Raw genomic sequence first — 14,960 nt, forward strand, 5'->3', positions numbered from 1 at the left:
TAAGTTCTGGGATACATGTGCAAAACAATGCAGGTTTGTTACACAGGTATTCATGTGCCATGGTGATTTGCTGCACCTATCAACCTATCATCTAGGTTTTAAACCCCGCATGTATTAGGTATGTGTCCTAATGCTCTCCCCCTCCCCTTGCCCCCCACACCGCAACAGGCCCCAGTTTGTGACGTTCCCCTCCCTGTGTCCATGTGTTCTCATTGTTCAACTCCCACTTATGAGTGAGAACATGTGGTGTTTGGTTTCCTGTTCTACATGTGTATTTAAATGTAAATTAATCAAATCTAAATAAAATAAAATTTCAGTTCTTTTGTCACACTATACACTTTCAAGTACTCAGTAGCCACTATGGTTACCGTATTGGACAGTACAGATATAGAACATGCTCATCACCACAGCCAGTACAAATGGGATGGTGCTTCTTTAAGGAGTAAACACCAGTCTTCTGCTGAGGCAAGAAGTGAGTCATCATCTGGCCACTGAGCTAATGAAGAAAATCTAAGGATCTACTTACTCCTTAGAATAAATTCTGGGCTTCTGCTGATGCAAGTAAGGCATAGTCTGTGGCTGTGGGGCTGAGGGCAAGAATCTGAGGGTGTAAATATTAGAGCTGTGGTGTTTAATATGGGAGCTACCAGTCACATGCAGCAATTTAAATTTAAATTTAAATAAATCAAATTAAAATAAAATTTAAAATTTGGTTCCTTAGTTGCACTAGCTATATCCCAAGCATTCCACAGCCACATAAACAAGTGGTTACAGTATTGGACCGTTGTCGATTATAAAACATTTCCATCATTCAGAAAGTTCTACTGGACAGCACTGTCTTAGACATTCCACAAACCATCATGTTTTCAGTACTTAATCCCTATATTCAGAGTTACATGTTTCTTCCAATACTCAAGCCATTCCCAGGTTTGAGGCTGTAAATCAACTTGAATCTGATTGCCTTCTCCTAGAGCAGGCACAAGTTTCAGCTTTCTTCATTCTGCTAAGGCAGCTACCACCAGGACTCTAGCCAGTCTTTATTTGAATTAGAAAAGGTAACCCCTTTGGAATGAGTGCAATGTACTTTTGTAGGAAGAAAAAGACTACCTTTCTTCTGGATATCTGCAAACCCTCTGCCAGGGCATACAGCATAAAGTACCATTTCACTGCTACCTGCTCCTCAGCCAAATAATCTTCTGCAGTCTAAGTAAAGGTACTAGTTTCTACTATTCTATTTTCCATTTTCAGAAATTCTGTTGGCATCTCTTCCCCACTGTCTTCTTTCTTCTCTTTCATATTTTGTCCATAGTGGATTATATCATCGTTTATTCCTTAACTATCATTTAAAAGGATTCCACGTGGATTTAATCCTCATTAAACTAAAAGTCATAATTAATATTTTCCACTTGTATTTTGTTCTTTCTGTTATAATTCCATCTCTCAGTGCCAAGAATGTGCTCCAATCAATCCCACAACAAATCCCAAGTAGATATATACCTGAGTGGGAAATAAAGTAGAAAGACTTCAGAGTCTCTTTTGTAAATAACTAACAACCAGAATTATCAGTTCACAAGCAGAAAGTTATTATCTGGGTTTTCTAAATGCTATCCTAGAGCCTAAGCTAAAACTCCTACCAAAGTGCAAAAGGCAATGCTCAGAAAAACTTTAGACAACGGTGCTTGAACAACAAATTGGCTCTTGATTTAGGTGCTTTTTGATTTACCAGTCACAAACAGATAAAATTATGAATAAAAATGAGAAGAAACATGTAAAATATTTCTATTACAAACCTGTGCTGGTGGTACTTGCAATGGATTGTTATCCAAAATTATTACTTGTAAATGATGCAGCTTTCTGTAACAAACTGGAATTTCGGTCACTTTATTACAAGAGAAATCCAGCTTGACTAAGGGAAGATCTCCTAATTCTGGTCAGAAATGAAAAATAATTAATTAAATTCTACATAGTTACTCTTTTATTCATGTGAGTAAAAATAGTGAACATCTTACCATCTGGCAAAACATGAAGATTATTTCTTCTTATATTTAGCTCTCTAAGTGAATGTAATTTTCCCATTTGTTGGGGAAGGACTTGAATCTCATTGCAGCTAATATCCTAAGGAAAACAATAAAACAGAATTATAACAAGCTAACTGAGAAATACATATATATATATATTCTAATTTTTAAATTAAAGCACAGTTAACAGCTAGCAAAAGTTACCCTCTAATGTCATTGCTCTAAAGATGGATTATCTGGCAGATTTCTATTTATATGACATCATGAAGTCAATCTAGCACAGTAAATAGAAACTTTCCATACAAAAATGTAAGGTTATATCTTAATAACTACATAAGTCAACCTCTCAAAAATCTCAAGTAAAGGCCAACTCATACTAGCCAAAACCAGAAGAAAGAATGATCCAGCACTCTTCATGTGGAGGTAAAGTAAAAGACTTACAACTCTCAAACATTGTATAATCTGTCAATTACAGTAGCTGTCTTGAGATACTTGGCTGGGCAGAAGCTAAGAAAGTCAAGGATTTATAAATGTGCACTGGAGAAACAGACTATGATCAGGATGGATTTAACTAAATCTATTTCTCCAAAGGGATACAAAATGAGAAGTTACAAGCCCAAACACTTGTGACTCATATCATAGTTCAAAGACATTCTAAGAGGTCTGAGTTGGAAATCTCTCAGGTTATCTAAGGTATCTCTCAGGACATCTCTGTGGTTAAAATCCAAGCCCCTATTTAAAGGCAAACAATATCAAGTTTCCATAATAACAAATTGAGGTTTTTATTTATTATCATAATAAGAAACAGAAAAAAGAACAGTTTAAGTTAACTATGCTCTCTCCTCTCTTTCTTATAATAACATCAACAAAAAGAAAAGAGAAATATACAGCATGGTCTCAGACCAGACACACTTCAAATGAAATTCATATTCTAATGCAACTGCCCCCAATTTCCAACTTGTAGTGAAAACAATAATGGCCTGGAGGGAGGAGAATAGTACATACATTCAGTTTTCAAAATAATATTAAAACCATGTAGGGAATAATATAATAATGCTATAGATGATTAGGAAAATATATCCTACATACCTCTTTCAAACAATATCTAAGACATCTTCATTCAACAAGAAATATTTATTAAATACTATTAACATTTGCTAGGTACTGTTCCAGGGACTGGGGACACATCAAGGGACAAAACAAAATTTCCTGCTCTCATAGCTCCTCATGGAGTTTACATGCTAGCAAGGGGAGTAAATTATATAATATGCTAGAAGGTGATAAGTACTATTTAAAAAGAAAAAGTAACAGGGTAGGAAAATGGCTATGCTCACAATAGTGGGGAGGGATACTACCTCATCTCACAGAGAAGGTGATATTGAGCAGTACTGTCAGAGCTAAAAGAGTGAACCATACTAATATATAAGACAGGAATATTCCAGACAGAAGGAACAATAAAAGTAAAGGCGCTCAGAGTACACCTGACAAATACAAAGAACAGCAAGGAATCCAGTGTAACTAGAGGGAAACGGACAAGGGAGAGAGTAGAATAGAGGGAAGGATATGACTTTAGCTTTTATTTTGAGAGATGTGGGCAGGAACCAGAAACTTTTGAACAGGAGATTGACGTGATCTGACTTATATTTTGACAGGATCACTTTAGCTGCTATGTTCAGAATAGACTATTATTCAAATGATAGATAATAGAAGTTTGTGAAAATGTTATTTAAACATTATTGCTTCTTTCTAAAGGTATTTGATACTTATGATTTCCATATGGAAAATCCACAGAAATTTGAGAGATAGCTGTCATTTCCCAGGAGAAATAAACCCAGGCATAGGAAATGAACCCACTCCAGTGGGTGCTCTACAAAATATTCTGCAGAGGATTGGAAGCCAGGGAGTATTTCCTAGGTTTCTAATGATAGAATTTCATTGCAGTTGATTATCACATCATGTGGAAGAGTATCATGGGAAAGTATTCCAAAGACAGGGAATACCCACCAATTCAATATGTACAACTGTCAATTAGCCCTCCTAATGCTATCTACCCATCTACTGTTACTGATTTCAAGAGTTTAAAGCATAATAATTTTATAGTACCTAGTAAAATAATAGTGTTTAACATTTTAGAATTTTCTACATGAATTAAAAAACAGTTGGTCCTCTGTATCTATGGGTTCCTCATCCATGAATTCAACCAAATACAAATCAAAAATATTCAGGAAAAAAAAAAGCACGGTTGTGCCTGTACTGAACATATATTGACTTTTTTGTCTTGTCATTACTCCTTAAATAATATAACATAACAACTATTCACATAGCATTTACACTGTATTAGGCATTATAAGTAATCTAGAGATGATTTAAAGTATACGGAAAATGTATTTAGGTTATATGTAAATACTATCACTGTGTATAAGAGACTTTAGCATTCGTGGATTGTGGTATGGGGTGAATCCTGGAACCAATCCCCCATAGAGGGACAACTGTAGTAGAATTAATCTAAAACTCCTAATTATGTTTTACATTTCATTTATCTAAAAATTACATCATGTAATGTAATTAAAAACATAGGGCCAAAAATTAAATTTTAAAAAATGAAGAGACATAAAATCTTAAATTATAACCTTTATAAAATCTGGAAAAATATTAATAGTGTTTAAGTCAAAGAAAATAATGGTCCCTTTTATTATGAACTTGTTAGATCATATCTGGAATCTCCATTCATTTTTTAGTATAACATTAAGGGAGACTTTAACTAAAAGGAACATTTTCTAAATTGAATTACCTAAAAGTAAAAAAGTCATACAAAGGAATAAAGGTAATAAGGATGTTTAAGGTATACAAAAACACTTCTTAAGAGTTTGTTAGGCCGGGCACGGTGGCTCACGCCTGTAATCTCAGCACTTTAGGAGGCCGAGGCGGGTGGATCATGAGGTCAGGAGTTCAAGATCAGCCTGGCCAAGATGGTGAAGCCCTATCTCTACTAAAAATACAAAAAGTTAGCCAGGCGTGGTGGCAGGTGCCTGTAATCCCAGCTACTCAGGAGGCTGAGGCAGGAGAATTGCTTGAACTCAGAGGGCGGAGGTTGTAGTGAGCCAAGATCGCACCACTGCACTCCAGTCTGGGAGACAGAGTGAGACTCTGTCTCAAAAAAAAAAAAAAAAAAAAAAGGAGTTGTCATTACTTATATTTCTTCACATGGTAGTCCCAGGACCAATGGAAGAAATATAGAAGCATGTATTTTGGTTCAAAATAAGAAAGATTAATAACAAATAGAGTTTTGCAAAGAAGAATTAGGACAGTCACACATGCACACACACACACACATATACAGAGTTGTCACCATTGAAAATATACAGTAGATATATCAGGGATTCCTACATTAGAAAGTGGTTGTATCTGATCACTTCTAAGATCTTTTTTAACTTCAAAATTATATGGTTCTAAAGCATAAAGTGAAATTCAAGGAAGTTTCCTTGTATTGTAATTGGATATGCAGGTATTCCTTAATGAATAAAAGGTATTCCTGAAATTTCTGCTCACTACATTCTGTTAATTTATTCATTTCTCATTATGAAATTGTAGGTAAGTTCCTCAAGAAAACTTTTGACACCCCGGACATAATAAAGTCATACATAAGAATACTTCAGGACTTTAGTCCATGCACAGTGGCTCACACCTGTAATGCCAGCACTTTGGGAGGCCGAGGCAAGTGGATCACTTGAGGCCAGGAGTTCAAGACCAGCTTGGGCAATGCAGTGAAACCCTATCTCTACGAAAAATGCAAAAATTAGTTGTGTGTGGTGGCGCATGGCTGTAATCCCAACTACTTGGGTGGCTAAGCATGAGAATCGCCTGAACCCGTGAGGCGGAGGTTGCAGTGAACCAAGATCGTGTCACTGCACACCAGTCTGGGCAACAGAGCGAGGCTCTATCTCAAAAAAAAAAAAAAAAAAAAAAAAAAAACAACTTTTAAAATACTTATTTATTAGGAAAGCATCACTCAAAATAAAAGAAAAACATGCAGCATGGTACACTGCATAAAGTGGAGGTAACCAAAAGATACGAAAAATAACTGAAAGCTATTATAACAATGCTATAGATGATTAGGAAAATATATCCTACCTACCTCTTTCAAACAATATCTAAGACATCTAAGAGGATCTGAACATATTTCTCTCAGAATTCAATATCCTTCAATACCTAAAATGTTATGTCCAAGGTAATTAATTTAAATTATTCTATATTTCTACAATCAATTGCATATAACAGCCTTTTATTGTTTATTTCAGTCTAAAAAGTGTTATAACATCACAGAAGCAAACAGTGAGGAGGAGTTACGTTGCTAATTCTACCATTTGCAGATACTTTCTTCTTTTATCTCCTTACTCTAAGGATATATCATAGTCCTATAAAAGCTTTATTTTAAAAATTCCCTTAGCTTTTATCTAAGACCTTTACTGTACACAAAATGAGTAAACAAATGCTTATTCATTTGAAAAGTATTTCTTAAAGTTTGTAAGCAAGCCTTCTGACTCCACTAGGACTAAGGAAGAATCATGCTATTTTGTGACTGGAAAAACTCAGACATATAGTATCTCAAGATTTTACTAAGTCTTACCGAATTTAGACATATACCAAGTTAGTACTTTTTAAAAAACTTACAATGAAATTCCATTAAAAATGAGTAATCTTCCAAAATGTAGATATATTATGCATATTGCATTCAATTAATACAACTATTTTACTCACCAACTCCATTAAATCTTTTAACTTCCCAATTTCTTCTGGAATGGATACTAGTTTATTATTACTGACGACCAAAACTTTAAGGGGAAGATCAAATAGGTATTTTGGCAATGTTGATAAAAGATTTCGGCTGAAAAGAATGAGAAAGTTTCTTTATGAGAGTATGTATGTAATGTGACATATTAAAAATGAAGAAATCACTTTTTAAGTAAATAATATTCTATCACTAAGTAATAACTTAATAATTACTTACTGAGTGCTCACTTTGTATCAGGCACAGTGGTAACTTTCTTATAAGCACTGTCTCATTTAATCCTCATGTTGATGACACAAGATTAAGTAGTTATTATCTCCATTATACAAATCAGAAAATGAAAGTTAAAACTGCTTAAGTGATTTGCCCAAGTACTGCAGAGATTTATAGCATAGCAAAGCCTATGCAGGCAGACCTATGATACTACTCTACACACCGTCAGTTCTCAAAAACACAGAATGATTCTTCTGAGCTCAATAATGTCAGAACTTTGCTCCTTGATATAATTCTGGCATATTCAATACTTCCATGCTAGGGAAAGTCTCCAGGGATAAATGTGCATGCACTACGTTCAAGTTTATAAAAGAATGAATAGGACTATATCTTCAAAAACATGTAGTAACCCTAACCCATTCCCTTTTAAGGTTTAACAGCCTATTAGCCCTTTATCTCAGCCCAAAGTTGATAAAACATTCTTATCTTTGTAGATACATTTAAATATAATAACTAACATTTACTGAGTGCCTACTATTGCCAGGCCATGTTCAGAGCAGCTCATGTGAATTAACTCTCACAGTGATCCCCATTTTGCAGATGAAGAAATAGTCACAAGAGTGTAAATAAACTGCTCAAAGTCACACAGCTGAAAGTGGGAGAGGCAGGATTCAAACCCAGGCAATCTGGCTCTGGGGTCTTTGCCCTCAAAGTACTATGGTCAAATTTATATGCCAAAACAGACTGACTGACCCAAATGAACCACTACCAAAATGTATATATTTCCATTCCATTTACATACTAACAAGCATTGGTAAGTGATAAGCTATTATTTTTCCTATTTTTCAAAGTGACATTTATAGACCTATACCTAGCATTTCATGTAACATACACAGCAACAAAAGTCCAGTGTTACTCAAGTGGGGACTTGAAGACCGTCCTCCCCATCTTTTCTGTGGCAAAGGACATCCAGAAATACTAAACTGGCTTTAATAACACAGCACAAACAAACAAACAAAAAAAAAATGGCAATGCCCCTCAACTAGCAATACTGGCCAGACTACTAGAACGTCAAATATGCTAGGGTCCTGTCATAATCCTTCATACTTTCAGGATCAAGCAGGCTCCTTGGAGAAATGGTCTGCCTGGGGCCCTTCACACCAGGGCACACAAGGATCTTTCTATAGGATTCTACTGAAAAAGGGGGGGGTAGTATATAGGAAGAAAGAACAGTTGAAAATTATTTAACACGTTTATTAAGATATTTTCACCAAAATAAATAAATACATGGAAGAAATAATGGCGAACTCATTCTAATACATCTTCAGGCCAAAAATAGCTTAAAATTATTTTCTTCCCTTAAAAAGCATATTCAGGCCAAGCACAGTGGCTCATGCTTGTAATTCCAGCACTTCTGGGAGGCCGAGGCGGGCAAATCATTTGAGGTCAGGAGTTTGAGACCAGCCTGGCCAACATGGTGAAACACTGTCTCTACTAAAAATTAGCCGGGCCTGGTGGCAGGCACCTGTAGTTCCAGCTACTTGAGAGGCTGAGGCAGGTGAATCATTTGAACTTGGGAGGTGGAGGTTGCAGTGAGCCAAGATGGTGCCACTCCACCCTGAGAGACAGAGCAAGACTCCGTCTAAAAAAAAAAAAAAAAGGCATATTCATAGAGTTAACACAATTATCTTTCACCAGGATCTGGTTTCTTCATACTGGCAAACAAATTATTAATTGTCCCTTTTTTACTACATGCTTTAAAGAGGAATTCACTCACTAGAACAAATGTTATTTCAATATAGTTTGCTCAAAGATTTTTGTGACTGTAAAAAAAGTTGACTTTTACAGATCATGACAGGATAGAATTAGAGAACATTTTAGTAAAACTAAGATTACCATATGTGTTAATAGAGAAATGTAATTCAGTTTTTGGCAAATCACTTTTTCCGCAAAAGAACAAAATGAAACAGAAGCAAAGACAAAACTTAAAAACACCTCATTTTCCTCAAACCTCTCCTAAGCCAGGCCAAGAAGATTTATACCTACTTAGAGAAAGGACAACCCAAATGACTGACATCTATGGAAGGAAACCTCCCTCACACATTTTAAGGTGTAAAGTGGTTTCAGTTAAAATAGCTTGTACTGTCAGGTAACACCACTAGGAGAGTCATATAAAAGAATTGATATATCACAGTGAGAAGGGAACATTATCATTTATGTATATTAATTATATTTACTACTTCTCCATATGGGAATTTAGACAAGTAACTTGGTTAATGAGGAGATTATCCCTTCCAACTGAATAAAAAAAGAAAAAATTTCTAAAATTAAGTCACAATATATCAATTTTCATTCAATGTTACTGATTTGGCAGGGAAAGTTTTTTCTTATACTTAGTAAGTGTTCACTCTTTTATATATATAGGGTAAAAGCTATGTATGAATGAGAGCTCTACAGCCAGACTGCTTTGATTTTAATCTTGGCTCTACCACTTGCTGAATATATCTATGAATTTGGACAAAGAGCTTAACCCAGTTTCCTCATCTGTAATGCAGGGATAACAACAGTACCTATCTCAAAATGCTGTCATGAAAACTAGATAACGTAATATGGGTAAAGTGTTTGGAACACGGCCTAGCACATGGTAAGTACTTACTAAGTATAAACATGAACTGTCATCCACTTCCAAACCTTTCAATATTCTCATCCCACTCTAACCATCCTTGAAGTAGAAGCAAGAAGTCACAAAAGTGAGAAAAAATAACTCAAGTACTGTTTGTTGCACATATCTAAGGATGCATATAAAATCTGTATTGTGGTGCTATAATTTCTGGAAAATATTTATGGTCTAAAGCCTTGCTACTCAAACTGAGGTCTAAGGACCAGCAGGTAGGCATGAGCATTGCCAAGGGGCTTGTTAGAAATGCAGGCCCCACAACAGACCTAAGAAATTACAATCTGCATTCTAACAGATCCCCAGGTAATTCCTGTGTGTTAAAGTTTGCAAAGCTCTGCTCTCAAGAAAAGCCTACAAAATAATGTGAACATATAAAAAACACAAATAAGATACTGTTGAGATAAATTTAAGCTACACAGCCAAATCAAACATATTCCTTTGCCACTAAAAAAGGATTAGAACGACAATAAAAACCAAAATTTATTTTTAAATTGTTTCCTTACCTAATGTTAAGGTACGTTAACATCTGCAGATTTTTAATGGCTTCAGGAATGCTTTTGATGCAATTATGATATAAATTTAATGTTTCAAGGGGTGCAAATAACCAGACATCAGAAGGAATTTCTGTAAAACGATTTCTGGAAAGATCTGGAAAAAAAAAGTGTCTGAGTATTAAACATATACCAATATCTATGGTAATTAAAAGAACTATTTTCACACTTGCTGAATCACTTAGAATCTAAGCTACTTAAAATACTTTAAAATATAGAATATTATCCATCAATACCTTGAAAGCAAAAAACATCATTTAGAAATACACTCATACGGCTGGGCGCGGTGGCTCACACCTGTAATACCAGCACTTTGGCAGGCCAAAGCAGGCAGATCTTTTGAGCTAAGGAGTTGGAGACCAGCCTGGCCAACATGGTGAAACCCTGTCTCTACTAAAAACACAAAAATTAGCCGGATGTGGTGGTGGGCCCCTGTAATCCCAGCTCCTCAGGAGGATGAGGCAGGAGAATCGCTTGAACCCAGGAGGCTCGGAGGTTGCAGGGAGCTGAGATCACGCCGCTACACTCCAGCCTGGGTGACAGAGCGAGACTCTGTCTCAAAAAAAAAAAAAAAAAAAAAACTCACAGAATGCATGTCTATTAACCAAACGTATTTGATATGCTTCAGTATACCTAAATTTCAAATATGTGGTTTGTCTTTTAAAATACCAATGAAGAATTATCTCTGATCTTTAAAAGCAAACACAAAAATACCTCCCACGATCCCACATCCCCCTCCATCTGCCTCTTCTTTTACAGCCAAACTTACATAAATCTACAACACAACTAAATGTATTACTTACCATGGACTTCTCAACCCACTACAATTTGGTTTCTATCCACTCTCACATCCACCAATGTTACCAACAACCACCATATCAATAACCATTCCATATGTCTGGAAAGATTATTTTCCTTTGGCTTAGAAGACTACACTTCTGGGATCTCTTCCTACCTCTCTGGCTACTTCTTATTTTCTTTTCCTAGGTTTTCCTCTACCTGTATCATAAACGTTGTTATTCCCAGGAACTATGACTAAGGTACTCTTTTCCTTCTTGAGACATACACCCCCCAACCGGTAGGAGCCGCCCTCTACGAGAGCGCTGGAAGACCGCGACTGAGTTGCTGCCTCATCACCTCCCACTGCCTCTGACCCACCATTCGAAAAGCAGACATGATGGAAGCGGATCGCCCAGAGAAGCTTTTTGTTGGGGGCCTCAACCTCAAAACCGAGGAGAAAGCCCTCAAGGCTGAGTTTGTCAAGTATGGCCGCATCATCAACGTTTTCCTGATGAAAGACCGAGAAACCAACAAATCGAGGGGCTTTGCGTTCGTCACCTTCGAAAGCCCTGCAGATGCCAAGGCCGCCGCCAGAGATCTGAATGGCAAGTACCTTGATGGTAAGGCCATCAAGGTGGCCCGGGCCATCAAACCAGCATTCAAGAGCAGCTGGTGGGGGCCGCCGCCCCCCGGCAGCAGCAGTTGCTTGAGGTTCCCACATGGAACCCGTGGGTGTGGCAGCAGCCCACAGCGACCCCACTCCCGGGGCGGGCCTGATGATGGCCACGGCTACGCGGGGTATTTTGACCAGTGGCCCTACAGGGCCCCAATGCCCAGGAAGCGTGGGCCACCGCCACAGCGCTGGGCCAGCCCACTCCGCAAGAGGGCCGCGCCGTCGAGCCTGGCTCGCAGTGTTGGCAGTGGAATGCGCGGGAAGGCCCCGGCTGTGTGGGGGCGAGACGGCTACTCAAGCGTGCAGCTGCAGCGCTGGGCCGGCCCAACCCGCAAGAGGGCTGTGCCCCCGTCGAGCCTGGCTCGCATTGGTGGCGGTGGTATGCCTGGGAAGGCGCCGGCCATGTGGGGGCGAGAGGGCTACTCAGGCCCACTGCTCCGGGAGCCACTGCCCCGGTGCCGCGACCCCGGGGATTTTATCCCCGCGCTCAGAGAGTACAGCCGCCGCTATTATAGCCACTCCAGTGTCCGGGACTACTGTCCCTTGAGAGGCTATGGCAAGCAAAACAGCTACAGGGGTCGCGACCGTGACTACGTGGATCATCCCAGCAGAGGCTCCTACCGAGAGCCCCTCGAGAGCTACGGAGGCCCGTGCGGCGCCACCCCTGGGCGGGGGACACTGCCATCTTACGGAGGAGGATACCGCTATGAGGGGTACCGGGGCCGCTCACCCGACGCGTTGCCCGTCACCTTGCCAGATGCCTACAGCGGGGGCCGCGACAGTTCCAGCAACGGCCGGAGCGACCGCTATGGAGGAAGAGGCCACTACGAGGAGTATGGAGGCCCTTCCCCTGACACCTACAGCGGGGGCCACTCGCCCATCCCCTACAGCAGAGGCCGCGACAGTTCCAGCAACAGTTACAGCTGGAGCCACCGCTACAGAGGAGGAGGCCACTACGAGGAGTACCAAGGTCGCTCGCCCGAGGCCACCTACAGCGGGGGCCGCTCGCCCGAGGCCGCCAACAGCGGGGGCCGCTCGCCCGAGGCTGCCTACAGCGGGGGCCGCTCGCCCGAGGCCGCCAACAGCGGGGGCCGCTCGCCCGAGGCCGCCTACAGCGGGGGCCGCTCGCCCGAGGCCGCCAACAGCGGGGGCCGCTCGCCCGAGGCCGCCTACAGCGGGGGCCGCTCGCCCGAGGCCGCCTACAGCGGGGGCCGCTCGCCCGAGGCCGCCTACAGCGGGGGCCGCTCGCCCGAGGCCGCCTACAGCGGGGGCCGCCACAGTTCTAGCAACACTTACGGCGGGAGCCAACGCTATGGAGGCGGAGACCACTACGAGGAGTACCGAGGCTGCTCGCAGGACACCCACAGCGGGGGCCGCTCGCCTGACACCCACAGTGGTGGCCGCTATCCCAGGGCTCACACTGGGGGCCACTCGCCCAACGCCCACAGCGGGGACCGCTCCACCGATGCCTGCAGCAGGGGCCACGACAGTTCCAGCAACAGTTACGGCCGGAGCGACCACTACGGAGGAGGAGGCAGCTACGAGGAGTACCAAGGCCACTCGCCCGACACCTACAGCAGGGGCCGCGACAGTTCCAGCAACAGTCATGGCCGGAGCCACCGCTACGGAGGAGGAGGCCGCTACGAGGAGTACGGAGGCCGCTCACCTGACGCCTACGGTGGGGGCCACGACAGTTCCATCAACAGCCACGGCCTGAGTGACCGCTACGCAGGAGCAGGCCGCTATAAGGAGTACCTGGGCAGCTCGCCCGACGCCTACGGTGGGGGCCGCAACAGTTCCAGCAACAGTTACGGCCGGAGCGATAGCTACTCGAGAGGTCGAGATCGGGTAGGCAGACCGGATCTTGGGCTCCCTCTGCCCATGGAAAGGAGCAGCCCTCCCCTGCATGATTCTTACAGCTGGTCGAGCTGCAGGGTGCCCAGGGGTGGAGGCCGTCAAGGAGGCCGCTTGGAGAGAGGGGAAGGCTGGAGCAGATACTAACTAAGCAGGAACAGACTTGGGACCAAAAATTCCTTTTCAAAGAAACAAAAAGAACAACCTGTTCTATATTAAACTACCCAAGGACTAGTATAAGTAAGAGTTGTTTTTACCTTTTAAGAATTTCCTGTTAAGATCTCCATTTTTATGCTTTTGTGAGGAAAAACTTAAAATTTCTTTAGTTTGAAATTGTTAATGTTTCTTTCAACCAGTTCATGTTAAAAGTGTAAGATATGAACCTGAGTCCTAGTCGTCTTCTATTTACAAGTTGAAATACGATTAATGGCTTCTTTGCTTGTAAATTTGCCTGATAAATGAGGCAAACAGTTCTAAGATCTTTCATAAACATCTGCTCACCTAAAATGGAAAAATGGATCATTCTGCTCATTTAAACCAACTAGATTTTGGGTGGAGAGTGGGAGGGATTGGTGTATTTCAGATTTCAGGGTATCTTTCTAACTGAATCTCAGTGTTCCCAGTATTAAAAACCAAACAACCAGCAACAACAACAACAAAAATGATTTAGATCAAATGTTTATGAAAAGAAAATTATGTTCACTCAGTAAATCTGAAAAGTAAATGGAAAAAAAAAGATATACACTCTACTGGGTGATTTCATCCATCCTAGGTCCAAATTATATTTATATACTGATGAATTGCAAATTAAGGATATGTCTAAAAGCCTATGTTCTGATCTTCAGGACTTCACCTTGATATCTCTCAGGCACCTCAAATTCTACAAGTATAAAATCTGAAATGAAGATCTTTTCCCACACTTCTATTTTTTTTTTTTTCTTCTCATCTCAATGTCAACAACATCCTCCTGGTGAGTTGCTCAAGCCAGAAACCTGGTATTCATCCTTGATTCATTCGTCTCCTAAATTATTGCAAGTACACACAAATATACTTCCATTCATTTAAATTTTCACAAAAATAAAATCATGGAATTGTTACAACCATTACTCCTCTATTAAGGGTTTATTTGTTAAATGAATTTTGAAGAATACTTAGGACATTGCAGTAGTGGGTTGAAAAACAAATACTCTAGAAGAGAGTTGGCTCAACCTCACCACTGTGGACGTCTGATAACCATTGTGGGGGGCTATCCTGGCCACTGTAGGATACTTAGCAGCATCTCTGGCATCTACCCACTAGATGCCAGCAATAACCTCTATTCATGGCAGACAAATAATGTCCCCAAAGGTACAAACCCCCAACAACTACCTGAATATCAAGTTAGTTACCTTATCATAGAAATTTA

General features: G+C 40.5%; 2 protein-coding genes across 5 annotated transcripts in view; one reads left to right on the top strand and one right to left on the bottom strand.

Moving 5' to 3' along the window:
* The window catches only part of LRCH2 (leucine rich repeats and calponin homology domain containing 2), a 129,727-nt gene that overhangs the window by 72,747 nt on the left and 42,020 nt on the right, over positions 1 to 14,960 (bottom strand). For all 4 annotated transcript variants that reach the window (XM_045384520.2, XM_045384519.2, XM_065538594.2 and 1 more), the window contains exons 2-5: positions 10,201 to 10,345; positions 6,777 to 6,903; positions 2,010 to 2,115; positions 1,791 to 1,927 (exon numbers count right to left, since the gene is read on the bottom strand). In XM_045384520.2, the coding sequence (XP_045240455.2) occupies positions 1,791 to 1,927; positions 2,010 to 2,115; positions 6,777 to 6,903; positions 10,201 to 10,345 (515 nt within the window). The remainder of the gene's footprint in view (positions 1 to 1,790; positions 1,928 to 2,009; positions 2,116 to 6,776; positions 6,904 to 10,200; positions 10,346 to 14,960) is intronic.
* RBMXL3 (RBMX like 3) lies at positions 8,687 to 14,062 on the top strand. The gene is made up of 2 exons (XM_065538595.2): positions 8,687 to 12,404; positions 13,437 to 14,062. Exons 1-2 carry the CDS (start codon positions 11,423 to 11,425, stop codon positions 13,700 to 13,702), a joined length of 1,248 nt encoding a protein of 415 aa, XP_065394667.1. The 5' UTR covers positions 8,687 to 11,422; the 3' UTR covers positions 13,703 to 14,062.

The sequence above is a fragment of the Macaca fascicularis genome, chromosome X (genome assembly GCF_037993035.2).
Source record: "Macaca fascicularis isolate 582-1 chromosome X, T2T-MFA8v1.1".
Classification (NCBI taxonomy): domain Eukaryota; kingdom Metazoa; phylum Chordata; class Mammalia; order Primates; family Cercopithecidae; genus Macaca; species Macaca fascicularis.